The sequence below is a fragment of the Mesoplodon mirus genome, assembly GCF_964341445.2.
Source record: "Mesoplodon mirus genome assembly, chromosome: 3".
Lineage (NCBI taxonomy): Eukaryota > Metazoa > Chordata > Mammalia > Artiodactyla > Ziphiidae > Mesoplodon > Mesoplodon mirus.
Window position 1 is genome coordinate 176,495,783 of NC_138978.1, and position 26,524 is coordinate 176,522,306.

The 26,524-nt window shown below is 54.0% G+C and overlaps 1 protein-coding gene across 8 annotated transcripts; it reads right to left on the reverse strand.

Moving 5' to 3' along the window:
• On the reverse strand, window positions 1–26,463 carry PSEN2 (presenilin 2). 8 transcript variants are annotated; one of them, XM_082612502.1, is made up of 14 exons: window positions 26,382–26,458; window positions 25,370–25,493; window positions 21,383–21,467; window positions 20,780–20,815; window positions 16,495–16,655; window positions 14,255–14,469; window positions 12,841–12,982; window positions 10,648–10,715; window positions 9,727–9,947; window positions 8,591–8,689; window positions 5,975–6,058; window positions 5,510–5,611; window positions 2,000–2,118; window positions 1–717 (listed from the first exon to the last, which is right to left on the reverse strand). In XM_082612502.1, the coding sequence occupies exons 5-14, from the start codon at window positions 16,633–16,635 to the stop codon at window positions 562–564; spliced, it is 1,347 nt and encodes a 448-aa protein (XP_082468628.1). In that variant the 5' UTR covers window positions 16,636–16,655; window positions 20,780–20,815; window positions 21,383–21,467; window positions 25,370–25,493; window positions 26,382–26,458; the 3' UTR covers window positions 1–561. The 8 variants fall into 8 exon arrangements, 7 of the variants coding, with proteins under 7 accessions (XP_082468628.1, XP_082468630.1, XP_082468629.1 ...); XM_082612504.1 differs by lacking the exon at window positions 26,382–26,458 and adding an exon at window positions 20,477–20,609 and having other exon boundaries at window positions 25,370–26,195; XM_082612503.1 differs by lacking the exon at window positions 25,370–25,493 and having other exon boundaries at window positions 26,382–26,451.
• Window positions 26,464–26,524: the final 61 nt, after the last annotated feature.

The window sequence follows — 26,524 nt, forward strand, 5'->3', positions numbered from 1 at the left end:
GGATTCGTCTATTTATTGATATTAAGTCACTTCCCAGCAGTAACTGCTGTAACAAGGACTCTAAAGGTAATAAAATGACGACAGCATATCATAGACAAAGCGTTGGGAACATTCCTTGCAGAGAAAATTGGCTTTTCCTCTCCGGCCAGAGTGACCAGGCGCTACGTGCCGTCCCAGGCGTGACCTCCCGGCCCCGAATATACGTGCCCCGTCCTCCAGCTGGGCCCTCAGAGGACCCCAGGCTGTGGGGCGAGAGCAGGGGCCTTCCCCAAGCCCCTCCCACGTCTCAGAACCTTTCTCAGCTCCTCTGGACCGATTTCCCGCATCTCCTGTCGGTGAAGCAAGTGCTCACGAAGGGGTGAGCCGCGGCCTGGTGACAAAACAACCAGCACCAAAAAGCTGGTCCTTCCTCTTCACAAAGTAAACACAACACTTTTTTATTCTCTCTTTTTTTAAGGAAAGAAAAGTCTTAAAAATATATGGCACTAGAGTGTAAAACTGTACAACTGCATCCAGTTACCATTTCTTCCAGCTTCCAGGCCATGGTGCCCAGGCTTCCCCTCAGATGTAGAGCTGATGGGAGGCCAGGGTGTCCATGAAAGGCCGCACCAGGTTGTCCGTGGAGAAGTAGAAGATTAGCCCGAAGGTGATGGAGATGGGGAGGGCGGGCAACGCTTTCTTGAACACGGCGAGCAGCAGGAGGGTCAGACACAAACCCTGCAGGACACAAAGGCGAGGGGGTTGGTGGTGACCACGGGTGTGGACGGGGGACGGAGAGCAGCCAGTGACGGTACAGTCCCTGGGTTCAGGAGCCCCGTCATCTTCCCTGGTCCCCTCAACAGCTCCGTGAGGTGCCTGAGGGCAGGAGTTCTCACCCCGTAGCAACGCCCTGCACATGGACGGGTGAACCAGAAAGCAGGCCTCCTGACCCCTAGAACGGGGCTGCCACTACCAGACTACCTCCCCTGGCTGGCTGCTGTAGGGATGTGTGACCTGATGGTGGGAAGCTTTCCCCAAGGGGACGTATATTTATACAAGAACTGGACGGGCTGGACTGAAAGCCAGCAATGTTCTCAGCAGCTGACACCAAGGGAACCAAGATGCCATGTGACCCACCCCGGGAAGCAGGCACAGTGGCTGCCTATCCTGTTCCCAGCCCAGCCAATGCAGGCAGTGGTCCAGGGTGGGGACAGGGAACCGGAGTGCCTGCCCTATCCCTGGGGAGAGCAGGAATTCAGGGCAGACAATCTGGAAGTGGAGGAGCCTGGGAGTGCACTACCCCATCCCTGACACACGCTGGGCAAATACAGAATGTCCGAAGAACTGGAGCCTTGGCCCTAACGTGCCACGTGCCACCCGGGGTTCACCAGGCAGAACACCGAGTATGCACCGTTCAGAGCCTCCACCTCTCCAATCGCCACAAGACGCTTCCCCACCATGTGTATCTGGCCATGTTAAGTGACATACAGGCCTCCAAATTTCACTGCTGGGGTTCAAAGTGATGGGCCCCCATCTCAAGTCCCAGGAGATCCCATGGGGATTCAGAACCCTATGGTGCCTGGGTGGCATGGAGAGAAAACACACAGCCCTGGCTTCCTTCAGAGACTCGAGTTCAAATCACAGCTCGGCCCTCATAGCTTTGTGCCCACGGGCCAGGCCCTCAACCTGTTCTGTCTTCTGTAAATCTCAGGTCACCATCCCTGCCTCGCAGGTGCCGTGAGACAAATGCAGAGCTAGCCAAGACCTTGGCGCCCGGCGCACAAGCTCAGTAATGTCAGAGCCCCTGCTCACTCCGCCCCTGTACTGTGCCTGCATCTGCTGATGACCAGAACCTCCTGTAAACCTCGGTCTCATCTTGAGGATCTTCTTGGCAACCCTGCCCAGCCCCTCCAAGGGATAACAGCACCTGAAAATTCCCCTGGGTTCCTGGGCCCCCCACCAGACCCTCAGGGGCCCCACTGCCCAGGGCTGGGCGGGGAGCATCCCCCAGCCCACTCACGATGAGGATGGCCACAAAGCAGGCCAGCGTGGTGTTCCAGTCCCCACTGCCCGTGGCTGCCGCCTTGCCCACCAGCACGCTGTAGAAGATGAAGTCTCCGAGGCCGAGCTTCACGCCCCCTGTGTGGTGGAGACAGAGGGAACCCATAGGTCTCAGAAGTCCCAGGACGAAGCGGCAGAGAAGGCTGACCCTAGCCAAACAGCCCAGGTTCTCTGCCCAGCCCAGGGGCCAGAGTCCTGAGGAACGCAGAGGGCAGATAGGGTAGTGTCACTGCCCAGCTCACCTCACCTGGACTCTGGGACAAGGACTGGCTGCCTTGGAAAAACAGCAGCCAGCGGGAAAACAAGGGAACCTGGAGTCTGAGTGACTTGTATTCTGGGCTGTGCAAAGCCAGCATTTCTGATAACTCGAGTAAAACTGTTGCTTGGCGCTTGGTTAAGACAAGAGCAAATAAAATGTATTGTCCGGGGCTGATGGGAGGCTACCCAACTGAGCGCTCAGTTTGAATTATAAATGCTTTTTAGGAAATTTAATTTCACTACTTTCAAGAACACGCACCATACCGGAGGTTCTCTGGAGACTCATGTCCCTTAAACATAGGTAAATGTACATTTTAAGTCAACTAAACTTCAATTAATAAAATAAGTAAACATAATTCGTAACTAGTGTATCCATTACTGATAAGGAAACAAGAGCTTCTAGAATGCTTTCATTTGTTTCCTTTCGTACAACTGCCCTGTATGCTTGCTTATGGGATAATTTTATTCATCACAGACAATAAAAATGTTGAAGAAACAGACTTGACTTGAGGAGGTCTGCATCACGGAAACATTCTCTGCCCCGTCCGCCCCCGCCTCCCTTCTGGGCTCCAAGCAAGGGGCACCTCACCTTGGTCTGTCCCTTCCTCCACGGCCCCTCTTCTCTGACTTCAGCTTCCTCACTCTGGCTCCTGCCTCAGCACAGGGCAAACACTCCAGGTTTGTCACCTTCCAGAGGTGACCTCTCTCGCCGCTACCCCCACGCCTGCTTCCCTGCTCTGCCGGCCCTCTCCCCTCCCTTCTCTCTTCCTTTTCAATCAGTTCTTTCTCAAAGGAACTGCGCTCACCTCCCAGGCACTTCAGAGATCTGTGGCGGCAGGTCCCACATCCCCCAGCCAACGTGCTCTGGCCAGCCCACCGCCTGGCCCCCGTGGACACCGTCACGCCACCTGTCTGTCTCAGCGCCCTGTCCCCTGGCTGGCTCCTCCACAAGGCGCCCTTCCCTTCATCCCATCAACGTCGCCCACGCTGTCCCTCTCGCTCTCCATTCTGACCCTACACCTTCCTTGGGGACCTTCTGGGGACCCACAGTTCTGACAACATGTATATCCTGGTGACTCCAACTCGGGTCTCCAACCCCGACCTTCCTGAGCATCGCTCCCCTTCATGTGTCTGTGGCGTCTCCATCTGATGTCCTGCAGAGCCTCCCACCTTCCCCTGTCACCGTCCACGCCTCCCTGCCCATCCCTTGCCCAGCCAAGTCCTGCCAGTGCGCCCCAGGTATGTGGTGGCACCACCTCCTCTCAGCCTGCTGCCTGAGCTGGGGCCTCATGGCTCTTCCCTCACCTGGTCCCCCAGGGGTCTGTGTTCCTTGCTGCTGCCCGGGATCTGTCTGGGATGCAGCTCTGCTCACTTCAATTCCCTGCAACCAACCACTAGCGGTTCCCCACAGCCTGCAGGATGAAGTTCGAGCTCCAGGAAGGCCTCCTCCTCCCTCATCTGAGCCTTTGCCAATGCTGCTGTGTGAAAGAGAACCTAACTGGCCTTTGTCCCTGGCTCCAGGAGGGAGACCCAAATCCTTGGAATTCCCCCAGTAACAGAAGTGTCTTTGTTATTCAGGAGCCCCTTGGATCATTTATGCAAATGAGAGGATCAGGATGGCGCTGGTCACCAGAAAGACCACGTGATTATGTGATAAGGGGGTTGGCACTCTGGGCCAGACCAACCTCTGGGGAGAAGAGGGAGCCTGGAGATGAAGTCCAGTCCCACGAGCAATGTGGCTCTTCATTTGGCTGGTCCTGATTTGTATCCTTTATACTAAAACTGTAATTGTAAGTTTAGTACTTTCCTGAGTTCTGTGAGTCGTTCTAGCAAATTTTCCAACCTGGGGGGGTTGTGGGAACCCCCAGATCTGTAGCCAGTCGGTCAGAAGTGTGGGTGGCCTGGAGACCCCCAGGACTTGTGGCTGGCATGTGAAGGGACAGTGGCCTTGTGGACTGTGCCCCGGTGGGATCCGTGCTGACTCCAGGGGCTCAGTGCCAGGCCTGGGCTGCAGCCTGGCAGCCTGTCTACCCGGTGACTGCCAACTTGTCCTTCCAGGCCCACCTCGGCGGTCTGCCCTGAGTACTTTATACCTAACCTCCCCCCGCCTGGGCTGCTCCCACGGGGAACTTCTCAAGGGCAGGGGCTGTTTTAATTCTGCAGCACCTCCCTGTTCCCATGTGCCGCCTGGCACATAGTAGGTGGTCCATAAATGTGTGCTGATGGAATGGCTATCTTAAGCCCCTTGGGAACACAGCCATGTGTTAGAACGTCTTCGGGTGCGTCTTCAGGACGGCCTTCCTTCTGCCCCCAAGCACCCGGGGCTCTGCCTGGGGGAGTCTCCACCCCGGCTCCACTGTCAGCCCCATCATGGGGCCGTGCTGTTGCTGCTGACCTGCGCAGCCCAGCGGGCCCTCTGAGCCCAGAGTCCACGCCCGCGTCCCCCACGGCTGCACTGGGATGTCCTCAGGCCACGCAGGTGCACACTCTGCCGGCCGCAAGCCTGCCCTTCTCCCTCATGTCCCTCCTCCCACGCAGCTCAAAACCCTCCCCCACCCCCCACGGCTCCCACCGCTCACGGGACACAGACCAGAATCCCCGTTTTGATCCAGAAGGCCCCTCAAGTCCCTGCCTGCCTCCCTGCCCCATCTCTGCACTCAGGTCTCAGCGTCCTGCCTTCACTTGCTCTAACTCACCGTGCCGTCTGCCTCAGGGTCTCTGCTCCCAAGGTCCCCTCAGCTGGAAACGCACCCCCGCTGTGCGTCCCCCTCTCCGAGTTCCAGTGGCTCAGCCTCTGGAGCTCAGCTCAGAAGTTACTTCCTCAGGCGACTTCCTCTCACCCCTTGAAACAGGTCAAGAGCTCCGTCAGTGCTCCCCATCACCCCGTGTTCTCCTTCAGGATCCTCCCGGCTCCGGGGAGGGCGGTCAGTGCCCACGCCTGCGTGGCTGCGTCCCCCAGAGCTGCGTCCGTACGACCGCCCCCCAGCGCAGAGCGGGCACACAGCTGGTACTCAACCAACGTCTGTCACACACGAGGTGCAGCCTGGGCGTAGAAGTCCCCATGGCCTGCTGACAAGGCTGCACCTTTGCAGGCTCCTCCCCGACTTTGCGAGGCCATCTCTGATGTGGAAGGGGCTCCTCCCCTCGCGCCCTCCTCCCCTGACCTCAGGGAGCCCCACCCGGGCCCACGCACACCATCGGGACACCTTACTTTCCTCCTCCTCCTCCAGCTCCTCCCCCGGGTAGCCAGGCAGGGGGGGTGCAAAGACTTCAGGGTACGAGGGCTCCCCCAAACTGTCACAGGAGTCCTCTTCTGGGTGTCCGGTGTCGTGTGAGCAGGGAGCAAGGGAGAGAGACGACAGCCCGTCAGAGGGTTCTCTGAGCTCAGGGCTCCCCGGCCTTACCATCCCCCTACCCCACCACGCCCTGCCCAGCCCGACCCAAAGAGGATTCTCCAGTCCACACACAAGGGAAGGGAAGGGAGAGGGACGGGGCCGAGGCAGAGGAGCGTGGACCCACCGCACTCAATCCCCAGGGCGTGCGTGTGCAGGGGGGGCTGGTCTTCCCACCTGCCCCTCCGGTCCTCGTGCCTCCCACAGAGGCCAGGCCAGGCTGAGCTGGATGTGGTGAAAAGCCGCCCCCGATGAGGAGAGGCTGTCAGCCCCCTGATACTCACCCATCTCTGGGTCGTAGGGGAGCTGAAGGGCTCCCTGAGAGGAGGGGTCCAACTTGGCCATGCCCACTGTCCACACCATGGCGGCTGGGGAGGGAGAAAAGGGTCAGGCCTCAGGGAGTACTACCTGCGGCTGCCCCCAGGGCCTGGGAGGCAGGCGGGCCAGTCTGTGTCCCCAGAAAGCCTGCACAGGACCCTCAGTTCCTGTGGGTATTTGCTTATGCCCCACTGTTAGGGGGCCGCTGGGGGTCCAGGCTCACTGACCAGCTGTGGGCAGACGATGCTTCTTCCTGTCTTTTTTGGCCTCCTCGCAAAAACAATGATCATGTTGTTAGTGAACAAGTTTGGTGAACTAATTATGTTTTTGTTTTATTGTGGGAAAAAGACACATAACATGAAATATGTCATCTTGACCATCTTTAAGGGTACAGTTTAATAGTGTTAAGTACACTCACACTGCTGTGAAAGAGATCTCCAGAACTTTTCTTGTCTTGCAGAACTGAAACGTTGTAGCCACTCCCCATCCCCCAGCCCCTGGCAAGCACCATTCCACTTTCTGTTTCTATGATTTTGACTACCTGAGATACCTCGTATAAGGGGACTCATATACAGTATTTATCTTTCTGTGACTGGATTATTTCACTTAGCATAATGTCCTCAAGGTTCATCCATGTTGGAGCACGTGTCAGAATCTCCTTCCTTTTTCAGGCTGGGTAATAATCCATTCTATGTATAGACCACATTTTGCTTATCTGTTCATCCATCCACAGACACCTGAGTTGCTTGCAACTCTTGGATACTGTGAATAGTGCTGCGATGAGCACGGGTGCACAAAAATCTGTTCAAGATCCTGCTTTCAATCCTCTTGGGTCTATGTCCAGAAGCAGGACTGCTGGATCCTGTGGTACTAACATGTTCTCTCTCTCTGGCCTAGGAGCTCTCTCCTGAACTCTTATCCCATCTCTCCAACTCTCCATCTGAATGTCCAGTGAGCATCTCAAACTCAACATGCCCTGAACGCTCTCAACAACTGCCCTCCGACCCGCCCACCAGCCTTCTCCTCCTCAGTAAGCAGCAACTCCATCCTTTTTGCTGCTCAGGCCCAAAAAACTGACAGTAACCTTGACTCTCTTTCTTACAACCTGCACCCCAACCATCAGAAAATCTCGCCAATTCTGCCTCCAAAATGTCTGCAGAGTCCAAGCACATCTCAACGCCTCTACTGCTGCCCTGGGGCCAGACGCCAACATCTCTCTCCCGGATTATTATTCTGCCTCCAAACCTGGCTCCTGCTTCCACTCTTGTCCCTGATACAACCTTCGTGGTCCTGTTAAAACGTAGTCAGGTCAGTCCACAATCTTCCAGTGGCATCACATCTCACTCAGCAGTACAAGCCACGTCCCCACCATGGCCTAACAGGATCTGACCTCCCCCGCTCCCCGCTGGCTCCCTCTGCCTGGCCCTGGGGCGCTCCGAGCACACCAGGCCCATGCCTATCTCAGGGCCTTTGCACCTGCCGCTGTTCCTTCTGCCTGGAGTTCTGCCACCAGATATTCCTAAGGCAGGTGTCTGGTCAAATGTCACCTGTGACACAGGGCCTCCCTGACCACCTGCTGTAAAATAGCACCCCTCACTACCCTGGAGTCCTTCACGCTCCCCCCTCCCCCACCCCACTTTATCTTTCTATGGAGCTCTCACCTCCTGACTTATGTTTGCCTGTTGAGTCCCTGTCTGCCTCCCCTCCTAGAATGTAAGCTCCATCAGAGCACAGCGATGGTGAGCGGAAGTCTGACACGGCTCAGTCTTTCCATACACAGTCTCTCCTCATTTGTTAGGCTGTGCCTGGAATGTGCTTTCTCACCCTGGGGCCAGGCCAACGGCTCTCCACGGTGAGCTCGGTTCTTCATTTGTATAGAGTGCCACCTCTAGCCATTCATAGACTGTTTCCCAGTGAGCCCTGCAGACAACTGAGCCCCAGAAATTCAGGCTCTCTACATGAATAACAGAGGGGAGGGCATGAAAACCACAGCGCAGTGAGCTCCCTGAGGCCTGGGACCTTGTGGATCTTGTTTCCATGGCAACCCCAATGCCCAGCACAGCACCCACCACAAAGTATGAATTTGATGCATGTCTGTTGATACCTTTATAAGTACAAATCCCCGAGTGCACTGGCCCCGAGGCCAGCAGCAACCCCAAGGGCTTTCCCTTCAGAGACTTCACTTCAACCAGCCACGAAGCTGTTGAGACAGCCCAGGGAAAGGTAGGAGCACCCTCCCCGCCCAGACCCCCACCCTAAAGAGTCCCTCTCCAAAGTCCCTTATCAGGGGCCTGGAGGGCTGAGTCGGTGGCCTTGGGCTCATGGGAACGTGGCCTGTAGCCACTACGTGCCACTGGAGCTAGGTGGGAGGAAGCTGCGGGGCAGGACCACATCCCCTGGTGCCCTCTTCCTGCTCTGACTTTCCAAGTTTCTTCCTGTCTAAGAGCAAGACACAGCCCACCTTCGTCTCGGAAGGTGGAGCCCTCCTGGGGTCACCGAGGCTGCCTCGTCTCCTTTCGTCAGGAAAACGGTTACCTATCTCCTCATCACCTCCGAAAGCCATGTATGTATCATATACTCACATGAATATATCAGGGCAGGAAATATGGGCTCGTTTCTCTCCTGGGCAGTTTCTACCAGCATTCTCAGCGGCCCTTTGGGGCACAGCACAGCCACGAGATCTGGGAAAGCAAAGACGCCCTTGGCATGTTAAGAAACATGTTTATTCCCAAGTGGCCCCCATAGAGAAACCAGCCCTCTGAACACCAGGCGTCAGAGTAAGTGCGTCCCAGAGCCCCAGGCCGAGGCTCTCAGACCACACCCTGCTGCTCCAGCAATCCCACCCCCGGGTTTCAGCCACTATCCCTAGAGCCTGCACTGGCTGGAGCCCACAGCGGGGTCTGAGCAGTGTCTAAACAGGCTAGCTGCAAACAGGGAACTGCTGTGTGCCTCAGAGACCAGAGGATGGGCTTGAAACCCCACTTCTCTGAGCCCCAAATTCCTCATCCTAACAACGTAAGAAGCAGTACTGGTGATGGTTATCACACTAATACAGCCGGCTCTCCATATCTCTGGGTTCCGTATCCGTGGATTCAACCAGTTGTGGATCAAATATATTCAGAAAAAAATCCCAGAAAGTTCCAAAAATCAAAACTTGTATTTGCTGCACGTCGGCAGCTATTTACATATTGTTTATGTTGTATTATGCATTATAAGTAACCTAGAGATGATTTAAAGTATGCAAGGAGCTATGCGTAGGTTATATGCAAATACTACATCATTTTATATAAGGGACTTGAGCATCCTCAGATTTTGGTATCTGAGGGGGTTCTGGTACCAATCCCCCGAGGATACCGAGGGATGACTATACTAACTGAAGAGCGGCTGACATTTTGGGTGCTTGTTATTTATCGGTACTGTGCCCAGTCTCAGGGTTGTTCTGAGGAACAAATGACTTCCAGAGTGCAAAGTGCTTAACGGTATGAGTGCTCAGTAAACATCTGCTGTCATTAGTAACCATGTCAACAGTCATGATTCCACAGGACCCCCTTTTTTTTTTTTACAAAGGTGAACTTTCTAGAAGGGGAACCATCCAGGCCTCCCGGGGCGGGGGTGGGGAGGGGGGACTCCTCAACACCCAGCACCCTTGTCCAGCAGTGAGGACTCAGCCCTGGACGTCACTCCATGGCCCACCCCTGCAAGCTCATGGCCCACCTACCATACACAGAGATGGCGCCCAGGATGACCCACGCAGACCACTCTGGGAGGTACTTGATGAACACCAAGGCCATGAGCGCGCTGATCATGATGAGATAGGCCTGCTGCAGCACCAAGGGGCCCTTCCAGTGGATGCACACCATGCCCACCGCCCCAAAGTTCCAGACGGTCAGGAACAGGGTGGGGTAGTCCATGGCCACATTGTAGGTCTTGAGCACTTCCCTGCGGGACCACAGTCAAGCCCGTGAGCTGGGAAACTCAGTGGAAGTGTTAGACCCTGACACAGTTCAACACCCTTCCATCATTAAGTCCCAGCCTAGGTTCTTCCAACCTCTGGCTTCATTTGCTGACATCTCCTTCCCTGTTTCCATGAGCCCTACATGTAACCACTTGAAAAATTTATGAAACGGTGGGGAGTACCCCAACATCTCATCCTTGGCCTGGTTCCCATAAACGTGCGCCAGCACGACCTGGAAGACCCTCTGCCTGTGGAAAAGGTCCTTGGAAAAGTGTTCTCTCCTGTCCCTCCAGTCTCTTTGGGCCCCTGGGTCAGGCTGATGTCCCAAATCCAGGGAAAGAGAGATCCCTTTCCCCATAAACTGGGAGGTACCCAGGCCCAGCCTGAAGATCAGAATGTAAATTTTGAGGGGTTTCTGCCCCCGAACCACCCCCCACCGCTGGGGTTCACAGAGAACCCCCTCTGTGATGGCTCTGCATTATATGTTTTAAATCAGGAACCAGAAGGAGACGTGTGGCCCAACTCGCAGCTCCACTCCGTGTCGAGGAGGCTGGGCTCCTGGAGCAGCAACATGGGGAAGGTGCGGAGACCAAGGGGCCCCCTTCCCTCCCAGGCCCTTCAGACCCACTCGGACCACAGGGGAGAGGTCTTGAAGGACTCTGTTGCCCACCGGCTGCCACTCACCCAAGGTAGATGTAGGTGAAGAGGAACAGCAGCATCAGGGAGGACATGATCAGCCAGCCGTGGATGAACTAGACGGAAACAGGCAGCATGATCGCAGGCCCCGGTCCTGGGGACTGACGCCCAGGCCTGGAAACCCTTCTTCCTTAGGCTCCTCCCTGACTATGTTGGAAGGTGGCCATTTTACAGATAAGGAGGAGGGCACAGAAATTCAAGGAGTTCTCTCCAGGTAACCCAGCAAGCATACGAAGGAGCTGGAGCTCCTTCAGGTCTGAACACCTAGCACTCTACTCGTTCTGGACACGCCAGGCACATTCCACGCTCTGGAGATAAAGCTGGCAAGGCCTCTGCCCCCACTGGCTGCAACCCAGTGTGAGGGCAGTGAGACAACAAACACACAGACACATGTTAGCATGAAGTGACAGGGCCATGAAAAACACTTGGCTGGATAAAGTGACAGGAGAAGACCCATTGGGGTGCTACTGTATTAGACAGAGTGGTCAGGGAAGACTCTTGAGGTAGCCTGTTTAGAAGAGTCAGCCCGGGGAGTCACTGCCCACCTGAGGGCCTATAGACAGGTCTTCAGAAAGACACGTTCCTCCTCCCCTGGCCAAATAAGGGAGGGTCAAGGGCGAGGGTGGGGCTGATCCTAAACCAGTCCTCTAGCCAGCCGTCAGCGGCATGGTGGTCACCGCTACCAGCCTCCCTGGAGGACAGAACCATCAGTCACCAGCTCAGGCCGCTGGGGACCTCAGCAGCCACCTGGTCTGTCTGCCATGCTGTGCCCACCACCCAGAGGGGAAGGGGCCGCCTCTGGAATGTGCTGACCCTCCTCATCCCACCTGGGCCTGCCCAGTCCACCGTCATCTCCTGCCCGCGTCATGGAGTAAATCTTACTGAACGGAGGGTCGAGCTGCCTCTCAACAGTCCCTGGGAGTGGTCGCGTGACACCTGCTGGCCAGGGCAGTGCCGGCTTTTCACTGGCCATGCTTCTAGCTTGTCCTTACGCGTGCTGTACCCTCTGCTCCAAACACAAAGCCCTCTACCCTGCTTCCTGCCATCCACGGCCGTCCCTGCCCCAGGTACGAACTCTGCCTTGTTTATACAGGTAGCTATTTATTGAGAAGCTCCAGCTCTCGGACACTCCCCCCGCCACCGCTCACCCCCACGGTCACCGCCGCTGGGACGGGGCTCGTCCCTCTAGACTGAGCCTCGCCATCTGTCTCTACCTGCTCCACAGATGGCGGCAGCCTAATATCAAGGGCCGCGCACGCCTGCGTGTGAACGGTTTTAAATCAGGTAATGTCTAGTTCAACTTCCATTCAGTCTTCAGGGCTTCAAAGCCTTTCTTGGGAGAAAAGCCTGAAACCCGTGCCTAAAAGCTCACGGATCTCTATGGACGATTTGGGCCACGTGGGACTCAACTCCCCTGTTCCTCCCTGGGGCTGCCCCGCAGGGCAGGGGGCCCACCCGAACGTCTCCCAGTGTTGGAAGACCTCGACACAGCAGCTGTACATCTCCAGCCGAAAGGGAAATGGGAAAATAAAAATAAACTTGGAAGCGAAGTATCGGGTGAAAGGAGCCTAAAATAGAACATCTCACTTCTTCGGAAGGAGAAGCAAAATAAAATTAACTTCTGAACGTGAGAAGTAACCCTATGAACACTGCAAAGAGGAACTCAAGTAAGTGGGATTATGTGTAAGTTCCAAGGACAGGAGTATTAGGTAATCCATGGGGCAGGCAGAGGTGGGGTGGGAAGGAGTACAGGCAAACCTCAGCGAGGTTCGGGTTGGGTTCCGGACCACAATCAAGAGAGTACGCAAGAAAGTGAGTCACAGATTTTTTGGTCTCTAACTGCACGTAAAAGTTAACGTTTATACTGTACTGTAGTCTGTTAAGTGTGCAATAGCATGATGTCTAAGAAAAATTTTAAAACAGCATTAATCAAAAAATAATGCTGTTGCAAAAATGGCACCAAGAGACTTGCTCAACGCAGGGTTGCCACAAACCTCGAATCTGTAAAAAACGCAGAGTCTGTGGAGCCTGATCAAACGAGGTATGCCTGCGCCAAAAATCAGGGTCTCTTTTTCAGAAAAAAAATGAACTGTTAAAAAAGGAAAAAAAAGAGTCAGGGTTGCTGCCAAAGAGGCACTGAGGCATGGCAGGCAGGAGGAGGGCAGGCGGACCGGCGCTCACCTTGTAGCAGCGGTACTTATAGAGCACGACCAGGAAGATGGTCATGACGACGATGACGCTGATCATGATGAGGGTGTTGAGCACGGAGTTGAGGAAGCGCTGGCCCACCGAAGACGTGTCCTCGGTGAAAGGTGTGTAGATGCTGAGGGAGGGGCAAGGGCTAGGTCTCTGGGCCTTGCCTGCTTGCACGCCTCACCCCGAGGGAGCCTGGACCTGGGGCGCAGGTGCCCTGGGCACCCCGGCCCCTCAGCACCGTGCTCTGGCTGCCCTGGCAAGCGCTGCCCGCCATCCCCATGAGCTGCCCTGCCTTCCCGTCTCCTGGCTCCTGACTTTGGCCTATGACTGAACCGATGCAGCCGCACGGAAGGGCCTGGCTGGCCTCACCAAGGCCTCCCCTGGCCCCCACACCAACTCAACCCTCCCTTGGAAGTGCTTCTCCCTGCTGACCCCAATCCCCAGCTCTGGTCCAGGGAGACCCAGCAGTTCCCTACATCCACTTCCTTATCAGCCCCATCCAGCCTAGGACGCCTCCGCCCCCGCTGTTTCCCCTACCCAACACCCAGCGTAACCCCGTAGCTGCACAGGCAGCTAATAAACTCAGAAGGCAATTCATTGATCCCTCGCTCTAGACGCTCTAGACGTAGGGAAACAAACGGCCTGCGAAGTTCTCAAGGTCTCTTAACACTTTTCACCTGATCTGCTCTGAGTCCCCAGCAGACTACAAGCTTCCTGAGGGCAAGGGCTTCTTTCTCTACTCTTTTCATTAAAAAAACCATAAATAAAATTTAACAAAAACTCCCTAAAAAAGAAAAAAAGAAAAAGATGTTTAGAGAAGGTACTTAGCAGCAATTACCACAGGGAGGCTGGGGGAGGGAGCAGAGAGAGCCCTCCCATTTTCCCAGGCCGCTGCTTCTGCCTGCGTTTTCTTTATTAAAATAAACAAAATCTCCCGTGCAAGGCTGGAAGTGATCTAAGAAATCATCTGGTCCTCCTTGGTCTACATTCATGGGGATATGAATGAGAGGCCCAGAGAGAAAGCAACTTGCTCGTGGTCACGCAGTGATGGGTGGTACAGCCACACCCGGGACGGAGAGCTTGCCTCCTGCAGTGAGACCCAGGGTGCCGCGCTGCCCGGCAGATGGCAGGTACTCTTCTAAGCCCTTTGGGTGGATTAACTCACTCAATTCTCCTGGTAACCTTGTTATCAAACCCATCATACAGACGAGGAAACTGAGGCCGAGAAAGGTTAGGAATGTGCCCAGGCAGGTCACACAGCCAGGAGGCAGTGGACGGACCAGGGTGTGGACTCGGGCAGCTCCTCAGCCCTGCTCTTCACTGCCGGCATGGGGCCAACACAGGCTGCACTCCCCTCCCCCAGCTCCCCCTCCCCCTCCCCGCCAAGCCCCCAACTCACAGCTGTCCATTCTTCTCCGTGTAGAAGCGCACGGACTTGATGGTGGCCACCACCACGATCATGCACAGCGTGACAGGCACAAATAGCATGATCACGTGCTTTGCCCCATATTTGAGGGTCAGCTCCTCCTCCAGGCCTGGTGGCCGCTCGGGGACCCCGCTGCAGACGTGGCGGTCAGGATCCTCCTCATGGTCCTCCTCGCTCTCCTGGCCTCTCTGTGGGAAACCACACTGTGAGGGCCACAGAATGCCCCCCAGAGGCCTTAGTGACATAGCGCATGGGTGTTTTGGAACCGGAAACGAGAGGTTTGAATGTTGCTTTCCAGATGTAAGAACCAGTCTATGGGCTGTAGTTTAGATGTGGCAGTGGTGGAATTGCAGAACATTTGAAAAATTTACGAGGACAATGAGAGATTTAAGTTGGCGCTGACCACCACAGATGCAGGAAGGGAGGCCCCTTTGCTGTGGAAGAGGACGGTCTGCAGAATGGGTCTGGAGCATGTCTAAAGATCTGTCCCCTCCCTCAGTACAGGGACTCAGTATGCCACTCAGTTCTGTTCACATGGCCACACTAATTTGGCAGGCCAGGTGATAGGAGGAGGGCAGAAATTAAACACTGTTGGTTGAAAAATCACAAACTAGAATGGTCAGCACACATGGGGACGTGGGGACTGTCTCTGATTGTGAATAAGACACTGGGAATTTGCAGAGGAAGAAATTACTTTGAACTTTTTGCACCCCACCCCGCCCCCCAAAGCAAGCATGCAAGATTTGCAGCTCTGAAGCAAAGAGGCTACTGGGCATCAAGCATCTGGGAGGATCTGGGTTACGTATAAATGAGGAGGCAGCGAAGGAGGACAGGACACCTGCCAGGTGCTGGCACACACTGATCTGCAAGAATTTGTTTTGGAATTGTGGCAATTCAGGATCATTAGGTGCTTTGTGAATTACATTAACAGCCAAGACAAAGCCAAATGAAACAAAAGTCAAAAGTGGCTGTTCTTTGGTATCAGTTCTTTGCAGAGAGAATTCCATCTATGTATTCATCTGAGAAAGAAAGGAACACTGTTAATGAACAGGAACTGAAATAGCTGAAATGCACAGAAACTCCAGGAGATAAAAGACAAAGCCACTAGCAAGAAACGGGCTAAGGAGTAGCTGTACAGTGGTCTTGAGCTGGTGAGATCTCTCTCAGAGCCCAGAGGAGGATAGGAGAAGTGAGCTCAAGTTTCAGCAAAGGGAAATAAGGCTGGCTGGAAGAAAAAATTACTATAATGGGCAAAACGAAGAATGGAATTTAGGCAAATTCAGATGTTGTTTTATTCTGATGAGGAGGGAGGTGGCTTGGCCAGATGACTCTCCCAAGTATATCCTCCACTTCATACTGTTACAATCTCCTGCCCTGCAGGCTGCAGAGGTAAAATCACAGTGCAGCCCACCCCTCCTGCTATGGGCTGAATGTCTGTGTCCCCCAAATTCACATGCTGAAGCCTAACTCCCAATGTCATGGTGTTAGAAGGTACGGCCTTTGGGAGATGATTAGGTCACGAGGGGGGAGCCCTCACGAATGGGATTCGTGCCTTATAAAAGGGGCCCTAGAGAGCTCCCTCACCCCTTTTGCCAGGTGAGGACACAGAGAGAAGACAGCTGCCTATGAACCAGGAAGTGGGCCCTCACCAGACATCAGATCTGCCGGCACCTTGATATTGACTTCCCAGGCCCCAGAACAGTGAGAAATAAATTTCTGTTGTTTATAAGCCACCCAGTCTATGGTATTTTTGTGATAGCAGCCTTGAACTAAGACACATCCCTAGCTCAAAAGTCAAACATGAATCAGGTAACCTCTTGGTGACCATGTCTGGCCATCTACCAAAAAGGTTCCCTCTAGCAGTTTCCTCCTACCGTCCTTTCGTCTCTGCGCTGCCTGTCCTGGCATCCAAACTCACTCTCAGGTTTCTGTGGAAATAGGAACCTGCACTAGGAAGGTAAACCTAAGGGGCAGGGCCAGAATGGAGAGAATCACTCAGCCCATTGCGGAGTCGATCTGTAATAGGCTGTGTCTGTGCAGAGTCTACTATCAAGCCTTCACAGACCTAGGATCCACCATGGTGGACCACCCGCCCTTTTGGCCAATTCTCACCTTTACTTTCCCCTCCCTCCCACATCAGGGAATGCCTGGTTTCTATCCATTAGGACCCCAGGGACCTGTCCGGAGGCCTTGGACTGCTGGTGGGAACCTACCCACTGGGTGGCACCCTCTCCGTTCTCCAGGCCCTGCCTGCCTTCCTGGCAGGAGCGCGGCATGGGGCTCTCGGCTGACATCAGGGACGTCCGCTCGTCACACACTTCTTCCTCGCTGTCAGAGGCCATGAACGTGAGCATGACCCTACCTCCGCAAGTGCCTGGAAAAGGAGCACAGGGGACTTCGTTCCACTCTCCTGCGAGGCAAAGGCAGCGGAGGGTGAGAGGCGGCTTTAAGACCTGCACACGGGTCCTGCCCGCAATGACCACCCAAGACACGCTTGTCAAAGGACTGCTATAAAGCAACAGTCCCCAGGAGCCACTACAGAGGCTGCAGCAACCTTGAGAGGAACTGGCTAGAGGAGATCCAGGCCACAGGGGGCAAAACCCCCAACTAGAAATGTCAGAGCCACTCCAAACTGCCAGCACACTCACTCATTCCATCAACAAACATCTGTTCAGTGCCTATCGTGTGCCAACGACAGTTTTGTCGTAAAAAATTAAAAACCAACCATCCAGTGTGACAAATGATATAATCCAGGTGTTCACCAAGAGGTACAGAAGCACAAAGAAGGGACTAAAACTCAGAGATCAGGAGTGTTTTCTGGAGAAGATAACATCATCTGATGGAGACAGATTTTCCCAGGTGGGGGGGAATGGCAGAGGGCATGAAGAATGTTCCAGCCTGAGCCCAGCACTGCCGGGGTTGGGGTGGTGATGCTGTGGAGGTGTGAAGGGTCTCTGGTGCCGAGTTCAGGAGGTGTGCTTCATCCCCCGAGGACAGGGGTGACAGATCAGATCTCTGGTTAGAAATATCAGTCTGGCCACTGACTGAAAAAGGAGTAAAAAGAAGGAAAGGTGACCTCCCTGGAGACAGTTGTGGGGAGTGAAGAGGGCCTAAGGTGGCAAGAATGGATGGGAGCAAGGAGAGGGAACCCAGAAAGGGTAGGAGGTAGACAGACAGGACCAGATGTGCGGGACAGAGTCCAGGACTAGGGCCAGACAGGGAGTAGGATGGGGGAGGCGGGAGGACAAGGTTTCAGAGGAAACACTGAATTTGATCCAGGAATCTGATGAATGTAAATGGGTTAAAAGGGGGAAGATGCCTGGGAGGCAGCTGAGTGTCGGGGCCTGAGGTGGAGATGAGAGTCATGAGTTTAGAAGTGGAGGCCACGGGAGCAGTGAGCTGAGACCACGAGAGGCGAGCATGTGTGTGTGTGTGTGTGTGTGTGTGTGTGTGTGTGTGTGTGTGCGCACGCGTGCTGGGGGAGTACAGCTGAGCGTGGGACCCACAGGAAAAAACAAGGCTGAAGGGACCACACAGGAAGGAGCCTGTCCCCCATGCCGCAGTGGTGTGGAGAGAGCAGCACCACCGGGAAGCCAGGGCAGCCCGGAGCCCTACCAACATCCTGGGCAGGTCAGCTGGGCTAGCGGCAGGGCCAGCTCCCCCGTCACCTGCTTCCTGGGACCCTGGGGCAGCCTCACGCCACTTGGCACAGTCAGGTCTGCTCTCAGCTCAAAGTTCATCTCCACGTCAGTTGCCCCCAAGAATTTATGATTTTCAAGTGGAGCAGGCAGGTTCCTTCTACTGAGTCAGCCAGGTCTGTTCATGTTGGCAGGGTCCGAGGCTGCTGCTGTTTTTGAAGACAGTGCCCCAGGCCGTGGCCTGGATTGCTCCCAGCTGGACTTCAACTGCATCTACAGGCCCACAGCAGAGCCTGACTCTGCTCACCTCACGGACTCGGGCCCTCACAAAAGGCTCCCCCGTGGCTCTCACAGGGATTTCAGAATGAACAAGCTAAGCTCCCCAGGGTTCAGCAGAGATAAGACAGGTACAGGAGTGATAGCAGCAGTGACGTCAGTAGGAAGGAAAGTACAGCAGCTGCCAGGAGGGGTGACGAGGACGCTGTGCTACTGCAGTTACGACTAAGGTGGGGACCAGGGAGGCAGCGGTGGGAGGTGGGACCATCCCAGGGAGGGGCGTGGAGGCCTGACCGGGCAGGGGGAGCTGAAGCTGGCAGAGGGGGCCAGCCAGGGTTTTGGCGCTGAAGAGGGATGTGACCAGAGTGTGCTCTGTGGGAACAGAGGGCCAGCTGAGCCCTCCTGCCTCTTCCCGGGAGCCCCCAGGACTAGTGTGGCCTAGGGCCCAGGAGGCGGATCTGCTTTTCAGCGCCCAGACCTGGGGCCAGCAGAGTCTACCTCAGAGCCCAATTTGAGGGGACACGGCTTTGCAGCCGCACAGGCTGTAAGACCTTGGGAAGTTCCTAGCTTCCTTCATCTACAGTAACGGTAACGAAAGAAACTACTTAATGGAGACCCAGGAGGGAAAACTTCAAAGTGCTCCTCCTCTGCAAGGCTGGGCCCCGCCAGATAAATCCCAAACAGACACCTGCCTGGACCCAGGAGATCCCCTCGCTGCCCACTCTGGCAACGGTGAGTCCATCCTTACTCAAAAAGGGGTACCTGCACACAGAGCTGGCTGCATTTCTTCAAGCGAAACCAGGACATTCCAACTGGAGCAGTGTAGTGGCTCTTTCCATACTTTATTCTGTAGCACGTCAGATTTGTTTGGGGTGTGAATTAGTGATTTAGTTACGATCTCACTCCTTCTATTCTTCCCACGCCTCTGGAGGGCCTGTGATTTGTCTCTACCATGACTGGAGGAGCAGATCAGGAGTCCCTGCATCTAACCGGCAGGGCTGCACCCCCAGGGCAGAGGGCAAGCTCATCCTTCAGAACCACAACAGCTGCAGCATCCTGGCTGCCTCTTCCCCTAGTAGGGAAATGGACAAACAAGGAGTGAAGATGCTTCTTGGAAGGAGAAAGGGAGCTACGGGGCGGGTGGGGACAGAAAAGCACGGGACCCGGATCAAGTAAAGTCCTTCCAGTTTCCATTTCTTCAGCCAGTCACCGAATCCCAGGAAAGCACTTCTGCCTCCCAAAGTCTGTGAAGGACGCGCCCAGGGAGAGTGAGCTTAAAAAGGGACTGTATCCCTTCCGTGCGGCATTGCACTGCACAGAGGCAGGAAGTCAGAAAACTACCAAACATGTTTTTCCGTCCACCACATGTAATTCATGGCCTCCTCACGAGAAAACAAATGCTCCCTGAGCAGATTCCTTCCCTCCTTGCGCTCGGCCCAGGACTCCCAGAAAACCAGGGCACAGAGGGGCTGAAGCAGGGAAGAGCTGGACTTGGCTGCGGCTCTAATCGCAGCCCTCTGGGCCTCGTGGTCACGAGCACAGGTGGAGGTGCCTCTCGGAGCTCCCAGCACCTGAGGGCATGGCTTAGGACTTTCAGAAAGCTGTGAGATGCTTGAGATGCTGTTTCTCAGAGTGGTCCAGGCCACCTGAGGGGTGGTGATAGAACAGCTGCTGAGCACCCACTGTGCACTGCACGCGACAGTCAGGTACGAGGTACTGCTACCCTTCTCCATTTCACAGATGAGGAAACAAGATTTAAAAAGTGATAGGTTCGAAGTCATCCTTGGACCTAGGTAGTCAGGTTCTGGGCTCTTAAACACTACGCTAGGGTGCTTATTTAAAATGCAGATCCTGGGGCTTTCCTGGTGGTGCAGTGGTTGAGAGTCCACCTGCCGATGCAGGGGACACGGGTTCATGCCCCGGTCCGGGAAGATCCCACATGCCGCGGAGCGGCTGGGCCCGTGAGCCATGGCCGCTGAGCCTGCACGTCTGGAGCCTGTGCTCCGCAACGGGAGAGGCCACAACAGTAAGAGGCCCGCGTACCGCAAAAATAAATAAATAAATAAAATAATAAAATGTAGATCCTAAGTTCCATCCTGGCCAAAGGTCCAGGGATCTGCATTTTGAGATGGTCCCCGGGCAATTCTTAGGCTGGTGTTAGACCTTCCCTGGAGCTGCTGCCGAGTAATCAGATGCCCCATCAGGGCCCAAACTTGGTACTGGAAGTGTCCAGTTACAGTTCACCTCCCTGTCTCAGGGGCAGGGCACCTCGCTCACCTACCTTGGCATACCTACTGCTCTGTACAACTTGCTCGCTGAATGGGGGCGTGAAAGAACGAACAGTCCTTTCTCCTGAATACCCTGTGCCAGGTCAGGGAGCCACTGGGGAGGCAGATGAGCAGGAGCTTTTCAGACTAGGAGAGCCACAGGGGGAGAAGAGAGTGGTCTGGCTGAAAAAGTCCCCAAGCAATGCCCACCTCGAAGGAGGGTATGGTAAAACTGGGGCTCAAGCGTCGCTGGTACAAAGTGGACCAGCCTTTCTGAAGGCAGTAAAAATCGAGGGCTTTAAAAACATTCATCATACCTTTTGATCCTGAAATGCTACTTCTTGGAATTTGTCCTAAGAAATAATAAAAGATTTACATAAAAACATGGTTGTTGCAGTCATTTATAATTTTTTTTTAAAAAGTGAAAATGACCAAGATGCCTGACTCTGTATGATAATATATCCATTTGATGAGATCTAACATATGACTACTAAAAATCTCACTTCAAAGAATATTTACTAAAAAATATATATATATTTACTAACATAAAAAAACAAGATGTTAAATTTAATAGATATAAAACTTGACGTACATAATCATCTGAATTGTCTTAGAAAATGCATGTATATGAAGGATTGGCAAGAAATACTACAAAACATTAAAGGTGGTTATCTTTGGATAGTGAGATTGTGGGTGATACTTTATATTTTTCTGCATTTCTCAAAGCTTCTATAATAAACATGGATTGTGCCTGGCATTTTTTGTAAAGCTATTAATTTTTTAAAGGGAAATAACAAGTATCAACATTTAGACAGATTTTCTTCCATCCTGCCTTCTCCCACATCCTCTCTCCCTGGACTGGGGGGCACAGATGGACTCAGGAAGCTGCTTTTACACCTTCTCCTAACCCCTCTTATTACCTGGTTCCTGAAGGAGAACAGAGCAGCTGGGATGTACTCCTTTTGCTTCTAAGTTGGAATTGAAGACTGATGATACTCTGCAATCCTTGGAGGGAAAAATCACCACTCAAATGTATGCAGATAAACAACCTTCTTGCTAGATGTTTCTCCACATCAGAGCACCAGTGATGCCAAGAACTCCTGCCGGGAGGCTGACTCACAGGCAGGTGCTGGTGGGACTGGGCGACTCTCCTACTGCTGATGTCAAATCCTATCAACCACATAGCAACCGGCTCTCGGCTCTCCGTTCTCTCTGACGGAGCAGCGGGAAAATGCAGAGAAGCTAATGGGAGGAACAGGTGCCTAAGACTGCATTCTGGAAACCCTTCCCAGAACAAAGCACTGTGGCTGAAAGCTCCTTGGGTTAGGATGTAAAATCAAACATCCAAAGAAGCCACTGCTCATTCCCATTAATCAGCTGAATGGGATCCAAATGCTGAATGAGCCAAACCAAGGGAGGCTGACCCAGAGAATTCCCCCAACCTTGCTTGTGTCAGCAGTTCCTGCAATTATTATAGAAACCCTGGTGACCCAATTTCCTCAACCTGATTTTCATTTCAGAGAAATGCAAAGGTTTTGACCTTAAAATTTAAGGCCAGTGGACCTAAGTAGGAAATCGATCTTTAAATGCCGTAGTAAACACTAGCGCCTCATGCAAAAAGATGGAAATTTCGGCGCCAAAAGAAAATTGGGAGTCACTGCACTTAAGACAAACAGGTGGTCAGCAGAGAAAGGCTTGGGTCCGGGTACTTGTTTTCTTGTTTCCGCAGGCCTAACTGAACAGTGCCCCTCACTTTCTTTCATCATTGAAGGATAGTTGACTTCCAATATTACAGTAGTTTCAGGTGTACAACATAGTGACTTGATAGTTTTATAGATATTCCATATAACGTTATTGTAAAATACTGGCTATATTCCCTGTGCTGTACATTACATCCTTGTATCATTTATTTTATACATAGTTGTTTGCACCCCTTAATCCCCTTCCCCTATCTTCCCCTCCCCGTTTCCTTCTCCCCACTAGTAACCACTAGCTTATTCTGTTGGTCTGTTTCTGTTTTGTCACATTTGTTCATTTTATTTTTCAGTGCTCCCTCAAAGAGGGTGGCATTGGTTTTAAATGGGCCTCTTTCTATGGTCACATGGCTACTTCACAGAGCTCCCATGACCCCTGGGGTGTTCCCAGCCTTCCCTCATACTAGGGGAGAATTTCCTGAGCTGAGGAAATTCCCTTAGAAATTCCCACAGCCTGCCTGCCTGTCTCCCCCGACCATGTACTGGCCCTGGCTGACCTTCATCCATCTGTCCATCCACCCTGCCCAAACTCTGATGCATATCACTTGCCAGATGGTTCTCCCCAGCACAGGGAGGTGGCCTCGGCCGGAGCCAGGGCCTGAGTCCCACAGGGAAGCCCTGAAGTCCCACTCCGCCCTCCCAAGTCACAGGCCCCAGGCGACCCTGTGGGGCCTCCTGAAACCTTGACCCAGGCTCTAGATTTACCTCTGTCTGCCCTTTCCTACTCAGAAGTTCCCAGGAAACATTTTCTCTCATTTCCTGAAGGAGCCTGAAAAGGGGCAGTTTGCAAGTGGCAGGGGGAAGCTGTGAAGGTAGCCACCGTTGAGTAGGGCCCAGAAAAAATTGTGGGGTTTTGTTTGTTTGTTTGTTTGTTTTAATGAGAAGCAGTAAGCCAGTGGGCAAAAGCTGAGCCTTAGAAACGGACAGAGTTCAAATCAGCTAGCTGACTGATGTGAACCACACACTGGGACAAGTGGCCCGCACACTCGGGCCACTTCACATGGCCCCTGTCCTCTTCTGTAAAAAGCAGGATAGGCACACTTTGCAAGATTACTGGAAAAACTAGAGATAATGTGTAAAGTGTCTGGCACAGAGCTCAATAAACGGTAGTTATAATGAAGATGAAAATAAAGGCAGGGACTCAGTGAGAAGGGATAACAGAAGCCTATTGATGGCCCTCTTGGAAAGCTACGATCTGCTAAACCACCAGACACACGAGTTGAGCACCAAGGTCACGCCTCATCCAGGCCCCGGTTTCCACTTTAGCCCCAGTCCAGGGCACGCTGGCAATGTGAACATTTTGTCAAACAAAAGGGCAAGTCCGTAGACTGATGTCAGAGCTGGCAAGGACCTTAAAGGCCATCCGGTCAGCACCCCATTTCCCATTTAGAGAAACTGAAGCCCAGAGGGACAAAAGGACAAAAGGTTAAGGGCCCATGACCAGGAGCCACAGTTACAGCTCAGGTCTCCAAATTATCAACAAGGAGCTCTTCCCTGCTGCTGAAAGTACTTGTGAGGGTCACATACTCAGTGGCCCAGGACCATAGTCACGCAGGTAGCCTACAAAACACAGACGAGGCCAGGATATGTCTCAGCAGATACGGTACAGCAGAAAGTGAGCACCCTTTAATTTTTCCTCCCACTGCTCCAGAAGACTGTATTTTAGCAAAGACAAATCAGCAACCCATTCTCCCAGGCAACGAAGGAACTGGACAGAAAAGATCTCCCTCCCTCACACCTGGTCCTCCCTGAGGATCAATTTGAAATGACTTTTCCCCAGACTGTAATAACACAGCAGCCTCACCACCTCCAGGTCAAGAAGCCAACACTGATTACACAGGGCTTGAAGCCCATGTCAGATCCGGCCAGCTCAAGGTGCAGAGAACCTCTCAGGCCCTGGCCAGGGGCAGTGTGGAGGGTGTGTCAGCCTCAGAGCCCTTGTATTCCACCCCCAGCCCCACCCCCAGCTGCTGCAGTCCAGGAACAGGTGGAAATACTGGCAGAAACATTTGTTGTCCTGCCAGTCCCCAACTAAACAGTGTCTAAAAGTCAAATCAACAGCTGAAAAACAGCCAAACATGTCTTCAATAAAACATAATGTGACCTACACACACACTGCTTTGGTTTCTTTATAAAAAAATTTTTCTGTTTTTTTGTTTTTTGCTTTGCCAGGTAGTTGCTAATGGAGACCACATAGCAACGTCCTGGGCGGTAGTGCAGTGACATGGGTAGGGCATGAGTGTGGGAAGCCTCCTGTGCAAAAACTCAAAAGATGAAGAAGACACAGCCAGCTGGGTTCAAATCCTGGTGCTCACAGCCATGGAAGCCACACAACAGGACAAGCCACTTGTGTCCCTGAACCTCAGTATCCCCTTCTGTAAAAGGGTAAAAATAAGAACTGCTTCAGTGTGATTGATGCTCTTAAGACAACTGTGACATCTACTGTACAAAATGGCTTTTTATTGTATATGACAAACCTAAGTTATGTTACTGTCATTATTACCATCAGTGACTTAGAGAGAGGCCAAGGTAGGTGGGAGCCTCTCATTTGGCAAAGCCCGGGGGTGCAGCGGGGCTGTGAGTAGCCACAGAGGAGCTGGGGGGAGGGGCGACGGGCCCCCAGGCACATCTGAGCGGCAGCCCCTGGCCACGCTCTTCTTTGTCCTCCTCTTCCTCAAATAGACAGGCTCAGAGCATACACCTCCCATGCATGCACATGTCAGACTCTAGACTTGGTGCACGGATACTTCAACACCAAACGATACAGAATTTTTCCGAAAAACCTGACACAACATCCATCGCACTCCACAGCAACATTCCACCAAGCCCCCCACCTCCAGCCACTGCCCTGAATGCTCCCTCGCACACCCAGGGCACAAACCTGGATTGCCTGCCTGATGGGTGGCTGACGCTGCAGCTCTGAGTTGTAGACAGGACCCGAGGCCCTTTCACCAGCCGGGCTCAGAAAACACCGCTGCTAACACATTTCCTTGTCCCACACAGCCACACTCACACAGAGGGGAACCTGAGGCTCACACACCAGAAGCACCTTATACGAAGCCTTTTAACTACTGCCAAAGGTCTTGGCTGAAGTCCTTGGAGACTCAGGTGTCTACAGAATGGGGTCTATGTAGAAGTCAGGGGCATCCATACCGGAAGCCGGGGTCTGTACCGATCAGTTACTCTCAGGACAGGCTGGCAACCCAAGCTGTCAGTTTTGGGTCAGGTTGGCTCTGCAACTGTTCTGGATGGGATGGATGCCTCTCAGGTTCTCCGTCTGTAAATGAGGATGCAGGTACTACACCAATCCACAGTTCGTACCGTAAAAAGGGAATACTCATTAATTCACAGACTGGGGCATTTCATCCAACTGTCAAAGGGCTGAGGTCTAGTCCCAGGGTTGGACAACAGAACTAGAGTCCAGGACAACGGGTTCTAAGCTTGGCTCTCATATATCCGACCTGCGTGACCTTGAACAAAGTCATTTTAGCTCTGTGGGCTGAGTTTCTTCATTGATAAAATTTGGGATGCGAACTAGCTTCTGTTTCGGGTTTCTTCAGCTTCAAAAGGTAGATTCTGCGAGTCTCCTCGCAGCTGTAAATGCCTGATAAAACGGCCAAATACCGCTGATAACGAAACTGGGGTCTCCTAGCCCGGACCTGATCCTCACGTACGCGGGAAGACCTCCGCCTCCCCTCCTGCCCCCGCCAAGCAGTGCCCGGGCCGGGTGCCACAGGCCGGCAGGACTGGGCGCCCATTAGGTGCCAGCCAGGAGGGAGGAACACAATGCCGCGTCCGCACGCCTTCGAGACCCACGTGCACTGCTCCTTTAAATGCCCCGGCCCTTTAACAGCTCGCACCGCGCCCACCCCGGCGGGGGCTCCGGCGGCCGGGTGGACCGGGCCCTGCTGAAGGCCCGAGGCCTGGGGCCCCTCCCCGCGCTCCTTCCACTCTCCAGTTCCGGGCCGGCCCCGCCGCTGTCCCGGCGCCCTCCCGTCCCCGGCCGCTGGGGCCGCAGCCCCGGAACCCGCCAAGGGGCCGCGACCGGCGGCCGCGAAGGGCGTGCGGAGGGCAGGGCCCGGCTCGCGGGTTGCGGCTCCACCCCGTGCCCTACGAGCCACGGGCGACCGGGCCGCGACCCGCGCGCGCGTTCCAGCCCGCTCACCTGCTTCGCCGCGGCGCTCCGGCATTGTTTACGCAGCTGGCAGAGCGCCCGCCGGACCCGGCGCCGGCGCAGACCCCGCCCTCGCCCCGCCCCGGCCCCGCCTCCGCCCCGTCTGCGACGCTACGTTCCCCGGTCCACGTCGG